The sequence below is a fragment of the Hypanus sabinus genome, chromosome 5, assembly GCF_030144855.1.
Source record: "Hypanus sabinus isolate sHypSab1 chromosome 5, sHypSab1.hap1, whole genome shotgun sequence".
Lineage (NCBI taxonomy): Eukaryota > Metazoa > Chordata > Chondrichthyes > Myliobatiformes > Dasyatidae > Hypanus > Hypanus sabinus.
Genome location: NC_082710.1, coordinates 106,839,098 through 106,851,993, shown reverse-complemented (window position 1 = coordinate 106,851,993; position 12,896 = coordinate 106,839,098). Strand labels below are relative to the sequence as shown.

General features: G+C 39.4%; 2 protein-coding genes across 3 annotated transcripts in view; one reads left to right on the top strand and one right to left on the bottom strand.

The window, feature by feature from the left end:
* nmi (N-myc (and STAT) interactor) overlaps positions 1-12,896 on the top strand; it is a 246,627-nt gene that overhangs the window by 3,459 nt on the left and 230,272 nt on the right. The window lies entirely within an intron of this gene.
* Positions 11,445-12,896, bottom strand: part of tnfaip6 (tumor necrosis factor, alpha-induced protein 6) — a 41,755-nt gene continuing 40,303 nt past the window's right edge. Inside the window, exon 6 of the mRNA XM_059970310.1 lies at positions 11,445-12,071. Within this exon, the coding sequence (XP_059826293.1) occupies positions 11,941-12,071 (131 nt within the window). The 3' untranslated portion in view covers positions 11,445-11,940. The remainder of the gene's footprint in view (positions 12,072-12,896) is intronic.

The window sequence follows — 12,896 nt, the reverse complement described above, 5'->3', positions numbered from 1 at the left end:
GGGTGGCAGATCAACCAGAAATGTTGCCATTAGAAGTGTCCTTTGTTAAACGAGGAGGAGCTATATTTGCCTTGCTATGCGTCTTTCTTCTTTAATAAACTGCTTTCCAAAGCAAAGCAATACCAATAGCATTCAGGAAAATTTAATGTTCATTCAGGTCACATCTGACTGCACTACCTTTCTCTCAAAGGGTGACCCAACGGGTCACCCTGTTGTCTAGTTTCTAATAAAATTTTTCAAGAACTCAGGATACTGCAAAGCTCTTTACACTTAATGGAGTATATATTATACTCCAATATAATATTCCACTATCAACTCTGCCCTCCATCGCATCTCCCGTATTTCACGCACCTCTGCCCTCACCCCATCCCCCCCGCCAGCCCACCAGGGATAGAGTCCCCCTGGTCCTCACCTATCACCCTACTAGCCTACAGATCCAACGTATAATCCTCCGTAACTTCCGCCACCTCCTATGGGATCCCACCACCAGACACATCTTCCCCTCCCTCCCACTCTTGGCTTTCCGCAGGGATGGCTCCCTATGCGACTCCCTTGTCCACTCATCCCCCCCCCCCATGCCTCCCCACCGACCTCTCTCCAGGCACTTATCCCTGCAAACGGAAGAAGTGCTACACTTGCCCCCACACTTCTTCCCTCACCACCATCCTAGGCCCCAGACAGTCTTTTCAGGTGAGGCACCACTTCACCTGTGAGTCAACTGGGGTGATATACTGTATCCGGTGCTCCCGATGTGGCCATTTATACATTGGAGAGACCCGCCGCAGACTGGGAGACCGTTTCACTGAACACCGGCGCTCAGTCCTCCAGCAGTGGCGGGACCTCCCTGTGGCCACACACTTCAATTCCACAGACCACTCCCACTCCGATATGTCTGTCCATGGCCTCTTCTACCGTCAAGACGGGGCCACATGCAAGTTGATGGAGTAACACCTTATCTCCTGCTTAGGTAGCCTCCTACCTGCCGGCATGAACATTCAATTCACAGACCTCCGTTGATACCCCTGCTCCCCCTTACTCCATCCCTATCTATAATTTTAGTCTGGTTCTCTTTCTCTCTCTTCCTCCTCCTCACAATAATCTCCCCCTAGCCCTACCTACCTTTCTCTTTTATTTCCCATAATTCTCCACCTTCCCCCTAGCCCATTTCCCTTTAGCCTATCACTTCTCAGCTCTCTACTTCATCCCTCCCCCCACTTACTATCCCCCCTTCGACTATCCCATGTTACTTCACTCTTGATGAAGGGTTTCGGCCCAAAATGTTGTCACTACCTCCTCCCATAGATGCTGTCTGGCCTGCTCAGTTCTGCCAGCATTTTGTGTTTTTATATATTATACTTGTTGGGTGTAAAGGATTGGCTGGGTACTGATTGTGCAGAACCTACTCTCTCCTTTGCAATACAGAGGCTGTAAAGAAAAGAGCCATCAGGACCATCACAGAGGCTACTGAGTGAGCCTCCAGATGGTTATGGATCAAGAGGCGTGACCTGTGGACCAGTGCTGCTGGGACACGAGCCAGGGCCTGATCAACCCTGGCTGAGTCAGCTGGGTGAGAGTGTCTGATGTTGAAAGCCCCAAAACACCAGATAACCCCAGGTTACATCGCTGATTATGTGTCTCAGTGCACCCTAGGATATATCTCAGCATCAGGTGTAACATTGGACAATTTAGTACCAACACTAACAAAAAGCTGGAGGAATTCAGCAAGTCAGATAGCATCTATGTAGGGGAGTAAACAGGTCTCAGCCCAAAATGTGAACTTTTTTTTCCGTCTTTAGATGTTGCCAGACACTGGGTTCCTCCAGTATTTCGTGTGTGTTGCATTTCCAAAAGCTCTTGTATTAATAATTTAGTGGCAGCAAGCTTTTTCAAACAATAATCAGATAACGACAGATGATATGATTTTGGTAATATTGGGCACCAACTCGATGTCCGTCTTCAGAATAGTCACAGGTTATTTTACAATAGATACACAGGGCTAGTGGATTTTGCTTACTTTAATACTTGAGTTATACTGTTGATAATTTTTGATCTTGGCAATCCAAATCATAACTTCATGCAATTTATATTTATTTTCACCTAGTTCTGGATCTTCAGTGTATGTTTTCTTTTTACAATCTATCACAAGAAATAGCTACTGTTTATTTATCCTAGTAAAATCTTTCATTACTTTAAATGTCTCAGCATTCTCATCCAAAAGGAGTACTTCAGGAGAGGGGAAACCAGAGGTCCATGAGTCAGACCTCATCAGAGGACCAGAGATGGAGAGGGTTAGCAACTTTAAGTTCCTGGAAGTTACTATTTCAGAGGACCTGTCCTGGATCCAGCACATAAGTGAAATTGCGAAGAAAGCACACCAGCGCCTCTACGGAGATTCGGCATGTCATCTAAAACTTCGACAAACTTTTATAGATGTGTTGTGGAGAGAACATTGACTGGCAGCATCACAGCTTGGTATGGAAAAACCAATGCCTTTGAACAGAAAATCCTACAAAAGGTAGTGGATTTGGCCCAGTACATTACCAGTAAAGATCTCCCAATCATTGCGCACACCTACATGAAACGCCATCGTAGGAAAGCAGCATCCATCATCAGAGATCCCCACCACCAAGGTAATGCTCTCTTCTTGCTGCTGCTATCAGGTAGAAGGTGTAAGAGCCTCAGGACATGCACTATTGGGTTCAAGAACAGTTACTAGCCCTCAACCATTGGGCTCTTGAATAGAAGGAGATAACTGCACTGACTTGTCCATCGAAATGTTCCTACAACCAATTAGCTCACTTCAAGGACTCTGTATTACATAATATTGTTGTTTATTGCTTTTTATTTATATTTGCATTTGCACAGTTTATTGTCTTCTGCACTCTGGTTGAAATTTCATTGATCCTGTTATAGTTAGTATTCTATAGAGTTGCTGAGTATGCCCACAAGAAAATGAATCTCAGGGTTGTATATGGTGACATATATGTACTTTGATAGAAAAATTTACTTTGAACGTAGAATTTTGAATTCCTTTTCATCTTCTAAATAATCTTTCACCCTTCGCACCATTCTGTTAAATCATTTCCATATCATTTTTTAGACCTCCTTGACATTCTTAATGAACATTAGTATTTGGAATTATCCACCTGAGCATCCAGATTAAAGTATATTAAGATTTGATGTAATTATATCTCTATTCTCTTAAGCATCTGTTAATAAAGCCAAGGATGCAATCTGCTTTCCTCAACATGTTCAACAAATTTTCTCTCCCCCTCCACTCTTCTTCTCTTCCCCACACTGGCCTCTTACCCCTTCTCACCTGCCTATCACCTTCCCCCTTCCTCCTTCCTTTTTTATATGGTCCACTCTCCTCTCCTAACAGATTCCTTCCTCTCTAGCCCTTTACCTTTCCCATCCACTTGGCTTCACCTATCACATTCTAGCTATCCTCCTTCCCCTATTCTGGTGTTTTCCCCCTTCCTCTCCAATCCTGAAAAAGGGTTTCTACCCAAAACGTTAATTGTTTATTCATTTCCATAAATACTGCCTGCGCTGTGAGTGAAATGATGTCAACAGTGCTGCAAGATGCAAAATTCAACTGCTGTAAGATTTTCATCCTCATTATTGCCGAGCCATGTTGTATGACATGGGTGATCAGGGCCTTCCATTTATCTTTATCCTCACTGTTCTAAAAAATCACACATCTTAACTCTTCATTGAACAACCTGGATTTACAAATCCCATTTTTCCTATTTAAAGGGCTAACCTAAAATAACATTCATTGTTCTCTGTGAGATTTGTGATATCCATGAAGCTTATATGTAACCTCATGTGACTTAACTGCAGTACCTGTAGGAACACAATCATGCTCAACTTGATTATTGCAGGGTGTTGACTGTCACATATTACAGTCTGCTGTCTTACTAATTGTAAGGTAGATTAAATAGAGTCCACGGTGGTGTAGCGGTAAGCATGATACTATTACTGCTTCGGGTGCTTTGGAGATTGGAGTTTAATTCTGCTGTCTTCCGTAAGGAGTCTTTACATTCTGTGGAATGGTCCAGGTGCTCCAGTTTCCTCCCTCACTCCAAAGATGTACCAATCAGTAGATCTTTGTAAATTGTTCTGTGATTAGGTTAGGGTTAAATCAGGTTGCTGGGCGATGTAGCTTGAAGTCCAAAAGGGCCTATTCCACACTGTATCTCTAAATAAATGAATAAACAAACAAACAATTCAAGCAAAGAATATTTTGTGCACTTTTCCTTAAGGTGACAGGACCAGGCAGAACTAGCTACAGCTTACTTCTCTGTTCCTGACAACTGGTGTCCTGAAGTGTCCTTGTGTGCCACAAAGACGTCTTTTGCAGGCACCGTTCTTCATCCACCTTTGCTGGCCCCTCAAGCCCTGAGGAGACACTCTCTCACCATGTTCCTCTGCTGCAGCCTCCATTCATTCATCACTAGCACCCACCCTGCAGCAGGAAGGTTACTGTTTTATTGTGATATATCTCATTAAGACATGATTGCCAAGATTGCAAATGTTGGGCTAGAAATTCTCTAGGCATGTTTCTGCATTCATTTCAAGATTCAAGATTGTTTATTGTCATTCTTCAGTATACAAGTGTAAAGGAGAACAAAATGATTGTTAAAATACAATAACAAGCATAAGGAACACAATAAATATAAATTCATAAGATTAATTTATATGCATAGACTGGATGTATGTACTGAACATAAAGTGAGGCTAGATAGAGAAGCATCTGTACATAATGCAATTCTGCCAAGAAATGATAAAAGTAGTGATGGTGGGGTTGATTAATGTATTAGTGTTTTTTAAAATATCATATGCTCATGTCTGGATGAGAATTTCACATTCACTAGTGCTCTATTTCCAGTATAAATCCACTGTGATTCAATGTTGTCAAACAATAAAACATGAAAACTTCTAAGGGTGGGGTGAATACTTTTTATAGGCACTGTAAGCCCTAATGACAATAGTGTGATGTCCAAAGTTTAATATCAGTGAAGTTTTTAATAGCATTTGTATGTAAAATGACAGTTGCTGTTCTTTCACAGAAGAGCAGTTTTTTATATGTCCAAAGAAAGTTCAAAATCAACTTTATTAAATGGGTCTGTCAGTTGAAACCTACATTCATAGTTACTAAGCCGTCATGCGTAGAGCTGCATTCTATACATTTCCTGCTTTCCAGTCATACAAAGACTGACCGTCCCTTAGACCTACAAATACATTACTGTAGCACCCAGGAATAGCAAAATAGTTAACCCAAAAAATAAAAAAAATTACACAGTTAAATGTTCTGACTGAAACATTAATGCTCTTTCTCTTCCCATGGATGCTACGTGACATGCCAGATCTCTCTAGAATTCTCTGTTTTTATTTCAGAATTCCTGCATCTGAACTTATTCTTTTTGACTTCTGTTATGATTTGTTACTTCAAAACATTAAATTAAACGAAAGAAAGTCACGGGAATCTGGGAATGTGGGTCTGGGTTTGTCTTTTACTTTAACTGAAGGGGCACACATATCATGTGGTAGTGTAATGATTTATGCAATTAACTTACTTTTACATATAACCCATAATAAATTATTTAAATGAACAAGAATGCTTTATCAAACAATGTTTTGTATATACAAGATTACTCAAATATTAAATGTACACTTCCCCCTGCTTAGCTATAAACTCCTCAATAGACATTGCATTTCAACTATGCACAGCATATTATATAATACAGCTACTATATACAGACATCCACAGTACAGTACATTTTAAATTGTCCATTCAAACTTAAAGTTTTAATGGCTGTGGAGGATTTCTTACTTTTGTGGGATAACTTCTTTCCTGACAAGCAAGATTACTCTGCTTGGCCAGTGAGACTTGTGGCTGTGAAAACAATCTCATGTTCTGGGGCGTGGTGGTTGTAGGAGTTGACTCTGAGACTGCAGGAAGTGGTTCTGACAGCTCTGGCCCTTTTCTCTTGCTGGATCTACTTTGATCCTTTCTCACATTCCTTCTTTCTTTCTTGTTCATATTCATTTTCTCCTTTCCACCTTTTTCTTCTTCTGGGTTTATGCATCTTGATCTTAGGAAGGTGCATTTAATTCACTGGTGTATTCTCTTATTAATCCTTCTATTGCTTCTTTTCCGAACTAATCTCTCCTCTTTGGTTTCCTCTTCCAAAGCATCATCTGACGAATCCTCTTTTTTTATATTTCCATTGACTCCTTTCTTCTTGGCCTTCCATTCATCCAACTGGGCTTTGGTCTTTGCATCTAGGTTTACAAGCAACATTTTGTCTCCCACTTGAAGTTCATGTAATACCCTTAATACACAAAGAGTAGATTCTGGTTCCTTAGAAAAGCCAGATGTTTAGAACTTCCTTGAAGCTCCTCAAACTCCCTTTCAGCTTAAAACCAAACCACATTTTGAATGTAACTACCTGATTAAAATATCAGAAGCTTTCTTAGATATACTGCCTACAAGTACAGACATTTCACAGCCATACCCCCACACTACTTCAAGACGAAGGCCCACACACATCCACAACATGTCAGATAATCCAAAATACACTCATATTACAATTCATCAACCACCCTGTGAGGTAAACCATATGTGTGTTAAAAGGGAGGCAACTTCCCAAGAACAATCAAATGCCCTCAGCTGGTAGGTAATTCCTTAAGACTCCCAAAATATGACAAGAAAGGTCCCCATTTCAAATAGAACTTTTTCACAGACCCCCTCAAAGTGAATTTAACCTTTTCTAATTTCAGAAAAAACATTATGTCCTCTAACTAAGCAGTAGCAGATGGGGGAGTGGCAGATTTCCAGACCAGCAGGATTCTTCTACGGGCCAATAGCGATGTAAATGCAACGATATCTAACTAGCTTGCATTTAAACCCAAAACATTAACATTATTTGTGAATTCTTGTATTGTAAATACATTAGCTTCCCTGGTATGTTTGAGGAGGGCGTGTGAGGGGAGGTTTGTTTAGGGATAAGATATAAAAGCAAAATGGAGGAAAATGTAATCAATTATGTATTCTGTATTGGGTCATTCCTTCAATAAAAATATATATGAAGAAACAGTGGAATGACACTGGAAAAAAAAAAGATATGCTGCCTACAAAAACTGTTGTAGTCAGACCACTGCTTTCGTCACTGTCACGAGTCCTCTGAGCAGCATGGTTCTTCTTTGGCCCAATATTGTAACTATATGTTAACTATAACTATATGTAACTGTGTGGTTTGCGTAGGTCTTGTACCTTTAGTTTTTGGTTTGTTGGGTGGTAGAGTTGGTCTCCTGACTTGGTGTGTCTGGGTAGTCTTGTTTTGTCTGGTGGACTTGGAGGTGCTTTCCAGGGAACACACTAAGATGGTAGCGCAATATTAATACGCAGCAGCCTCTCCGGACTCTGGATTGGGGATTGCCAAACGTTATGTGGATTTTCTGGTGTAGTCTGTTTTGTCATGTGCTTTTGTGATATCATTCTGGAGGAACATTGTCTCATTTTTTAGCTGCATTGCATTTGTGGTTTCTAAATGACAATAAACTGAAATTCAATCAAATTCAATTCAATTCATATGCTTTCCAACTAGAGGCACAGAGAAGAAAGAAGAAAAGTTCACTTATTATCAAAGTATACAATTTGAAAACTTCTTCTCCAGGTAGCCATAAAACCATGAAAGAAAAGAAAGACAGCACAAGCATCAACCCCCCCCCCCCGCAAATACTCCCTCCCCGCATAAAAAAGCGAAAAAAAATGGTACATACACATCAACCCCGATATCCCTCCTCCCACACACAAAAATGAACAAAACGGTACAGGCATATCAACCCCCAAAATCCTTCCCGCACAACAAATCAAGAAAGATCAGGCAAAAAACACAGAACATCAAAAAACTATAAGACTGAGAAAAAGTATATAGTCCAAGTCCACATCTGAAACACAGAAAATCTGGCTAGCACTCTCCGTGCCACTGCCCTTCCTTCTCTGTAGCAGAAATATCAAAAGATAGACAGCTGTGGCGCTCCCCCTCCACACTTGCCTCAATTCTTCAATCTCCCTTGTCACTTTGATCAGTGAGCAATAGAAGCTTTAATCAGCAAAGTGAAGTCAAATATCAGCTTGCACCCTGTCCCACAGCCTGCCTGTGCTTGTCAGCTCTGCTTCCTGGAATCCTCTCGGAGACTGCAGAGTGTGGGAACACCCAAATGATCTCCAAAGAGCAAAACACAGGCTGCAACCATTCTAGAATTACATCCAAGACTAAAAACAATCATATAATACCTAAAAGAAGTGAAATATACAGTTTCATGATCTATCTAGAAGATGTTGACCGAAGGAGCATTGTATGCGGATACCATCTTAGCAGAAAATCCTCAGAGGTTAGCACCAGTGCCTGTTTGTCCTCTGTTAATCAACGGTTCATGGCGTACAGCATGGAAACAGTTGTGGCATCATCCAGAACCTTTCTAATTCTCTTTCATATGGCTTCATTGCAGGGGATGTGGTATGCAAACTGTGGATAGATCTTCAATCACTTGCTATTCACACCTCAATAATACTGGTCCGTCTATTTTTAACACATATAAGCTCAATGTGGCTTGCAGATTGTTATATTTCACTATCACAAATGTCATTCCTGCAGGAGTTATCTTTCCTCCAGTATAAGTTCTTAGTTAGATATCTGCAGGCTTCAGTTTAGTATCTTTGAAATGCTGTTCAACCTCATTTTGTGGAATGACTGGAACAGCTGAACCAGTGTCCAATTCCATTTTAGTTAATTTGCCTCGCTTCTGGTGTAAGCCATATATTGCTTGTCTATTGCTAATTTCCACACTATTAATTTCAAGGCTACACAATTCTGTCATTCTCAACACTATCAGATTTTTCATCAGTAGCATACTCTTCTTGAAACTATAATTTGACTTTTTAGCATTTTCTCCTCTGTGCCATCCTTTTATTTTTGACTGCCCACCATGCTCTTTGTACATGTCCTATTTTGTTGCATTTTTCACTCTTAAAACTACATTTATTTGGTGTATGTGAGCCCCTGCCACAACAGTAACACAATGTTTGACTGGGTTGGTTTCTGTTAAGACACTGCAATTTTATTCACACTCACTTTCATTCCTGACTGTAACTCTTCTGCATCTGTGTCTGCAGTTTCCATTGAAATAGTGATTTTCACTGCTTGTTTGAATGTAAGCTGTGTTTCAGTTAGAAGCCATTTTTGAATGCTTTCTGTTAAGATTCCACAAACTAAACAATCTCTCAATATATCATTAAGACCATTACCAAACTGACAATGCTCAATCTCTTCAATTCGGCCACATATGCTAAGATGGACTCCCCTTCTTTTTGATTCCAGTTATGAAATCTAAAGCATTCTGCAATCAACAATGGCTTTGGTTCCAAGTGTTCCTGCGACACCTCTCAATATCAGGAAAGCTCATATCTGTAGGTTTGGTTGGAGCTCAAACTACAAGGCAAACTATATGCCTTCACACCTAATGAGTGTAGCAAAATTATCACTCACCTCTCATTAGCTATTTCATTTTCTTCAAAATACTGTTCTGATAGTTCATGAACCAATTATCTACAATGTAATCAAACTCAATCTTTCCAATATGTCCAGCCATTCCTAGTTTTTTAAATGATTATTACCACCAAGTACTTACTCTTTATGAACTGCGAATTTTTCCATTTTCTGTCTTAAAAAAACTCGATTGTGTCTTCCCTTCTGAAGATTGTCTCTCTATGTGCTGGGCTGCACTAAATTGTTTCGATGTTGCCTATGCTGCATTTTATTTTGAACATCTCACCTCACTTTAACAGGTCAATAGCCGTCTCTGATTCGTTCTAAAAATACCTCGTGGCTAATGTCATGTTTTGTAATTCAAAACATTAAATTAACTCAAAGAAAAACACGGGAGTTTGGGAATGTGGGTCTGGCTTCGTCTTTTACTTTAAGCGAAGGCAAGTGCATATCATATGGCAGGTAGCATGATGTTCGCAATTAACGTGTTTTTTACTTATAACCTGTAATTAATTATTTAAACAACCAAGAATGCTTATTCAAACTATATGCAGATATTTGTTTTAATTGCTGCCTTTGCCACAGTCCAGGCATTGGCAGCATCTCATGGCTTCACAGCCACCATCTTGCCTGGGACATGACTGTGAATGCAAAGTGTTCTGTGATTTTACCCCTACCCCCACCCTGGAAGACAGTGACTATCTCCCAATGTGACTGACTAGCCCCTCAAGGACTCTAAGTAAACATAGAAGCATGCACCCTGCTGGTAACTGCAAGTAAACAGCACCCTCCAGCATCTGAAAGAGTGATAGCGTTGTTGTGTGCTTGTGTCTATAGGTTGATGAGTTCTCAACTGGGTGTCTAATTTTTTTTTAGCTGTGGGAAACGTGGTTACAATTTTTGCTAATAGTGCTTGCTCTCTTTGAAATAGCATCTACTTCAATACATTATTGTAATGAATTGATCTGTATGAACAATATGCAAGACGGGTTTTTCACTGTTCCTTAGTATGTAACAATAGCAAACTGATTTAGCAACTTATTTAGTAGAATAGTTAACAGTGAACTAGTTGATATGATGTGGTGTGTTCAAACTTAACCAATTTACCAATTTGGAAGCAAGTCACCTTTAACTCCACAAAAGAGATTTATATAGTAAGACTGCAATGTGAGCAGGATAGTTAATATCAGCATTTTATTGAGAGCCTTAGTTTATACCTAAATTCGTTTTTTTAACATTTATAATTTTATTGATGAATTTCTTATAGCAAAACATTCAAAGATTGTATGTAAGCATGCTATGTGGAAAAAATATGCAAAACGTTTATAACAATCAGATGATTGAAGTATTTGACAGTACTTAATAGTATTTAGTAAAGTTAAAAAGGATAGATTAAAAGAAAGAATAAAATTTATTATTTACTTGCTTTCAAGGATTGAGTAGTATTTTGAAGATATCTGCTTGTTTATTGACAACTATTGTATCAGATAAAGGGTATAAGCTATTGAAATAATCGACACATCTAGAATTAAACTATTCACCGTTATGGTTCCTCCAACCAAGTAGTGTGCTGAGCACCTAAGAAGTGTTGTTAATTTTTTTTTGAAGATTATGCTAAGCTTCCAATTAATGGTCTACAGACATTTTGCTTAATGGTGCTGGTCCATGGCATAAAAAGGTTGGGAACCCCTTACTATTAAGTAATAGTAAGAGTTCAAAAGTCAGGAAGTATACTGCAACGTTATAAAACTCTACTTAGGCCACATCTGCAGTATTGCCTACAGTTCTGGTCACCCCACACCCAAAAGCAATGTGGTACAGAAGAGGTTTAACAGGATGCTGTCTGGCTTTGAGGGTATGTGCTAACAGAGAGGCTGGGTAAACTTGGGATTTTTTCTCTGGAGTGCTAGAGGCTGAGTGAAGATCTGATAGATGCACAGAATCAGGTTTGAAGAGTGTAATACCAGAAGGCGTGCATTGAAGGTGAGGGGGTAGGTTCAAGGGGGGGTGTGAGGAGTAAGTTTTTTACTCAGAGAATTATGGATCCCTGGAATGTGCTGCCTCGTATGGTGGTGGAGTCAATTACATTAGAGGCTGTTAACGGACGTTTGGATAGGCATGTGGATGTAAGGAGATGGGGGGGGGGGGGGATATGGACATGGTGTAGGTAGGAGGGATTAGTGTTTAGATGTTTTTGATTTGCTTTTTGCCTGCTTTGGTGCAAAATTGTGAGCTGATGGCCTGTTCCTGTTCTGTTCTCTTCTATATACGATGTTCTACGTTCTGTGTAAGATATTTCAGTCCCAATGTTGTTTATGAGACAAGTAACTGAATTCTTTGAACAGCAGGCTTGACTGGATGAATAGCAATCCTTGTGACTTTATCGACTTGTAAAGTTTTTTGTCTCAGGTTCTGAGGTAGGAGAGGGTGGATTGATGGCTTTATACACAAGTAGAAAACCTTTTGCCGTAATTGATGAATCTGACAAAAACTTCAAAGTCATAACATTGCCTAAAACAAAGAGAAAACAAAAGGCATAAGTTCTAAAGTTCCCCATAGAATTTTGCCATTCTCCATCTCAATAAATTATATGCTGCAATAAAATAAAACAATGTCAACATCCAATTAATTTTATTTTGTAACAGATTCAAAAACAGCCACCTGACAATGGGTGCAAAGATTTAACATAATATTGTAATATTGCAGTGTTTTGTTCAGATGAGTTTTGGAGAAACTTATTGTTTATGTCAAAATCTTTGAAAAAGGAGGCAAAAGCATGATGATTATCAGATGAATTTTTATATTTTTAATATAGGGGTCAAATAAACAGTGAGAATAAATTCCTACTTTACATCAATTCACTTACAATATATTTAATGGGCTGTGGCACCCCAACAGCAATGTAAGTGGGAGTATTTCTGGTATGTAACAGCCTTACAGAGCATATTAAATAGCTTTTCCATGGATGGTAACTAATGTAAAAGTTTTATTATTAGAAATAATTATTAGAAAGATAGCATAACAGCTTTAAGGCTCAGGTTCCCAACCTGTTTTATGCCATGGATCCTTAAAATTAACCTAAGAGTCCGTGGACCCCAGGTTAGGAACCCCTGCTTAAATGCATCTATTGTTAACTACTTTAAAAAGAAATCCAGAAAGGAACCTTGCATCATTCTGAGCTATTTGTCTTTTATATTTTAGAATGGGCAAGAGAGAGCCTCAAGTGGGGTTTCATTAAAGCAAGTTTAATGTTACCAAATATCTGACAATATTCAATATGTGTGTTAAATAGTTCATGATACTTTGCTCTGTAATTTCCCCCTCCTGTAATAAAGA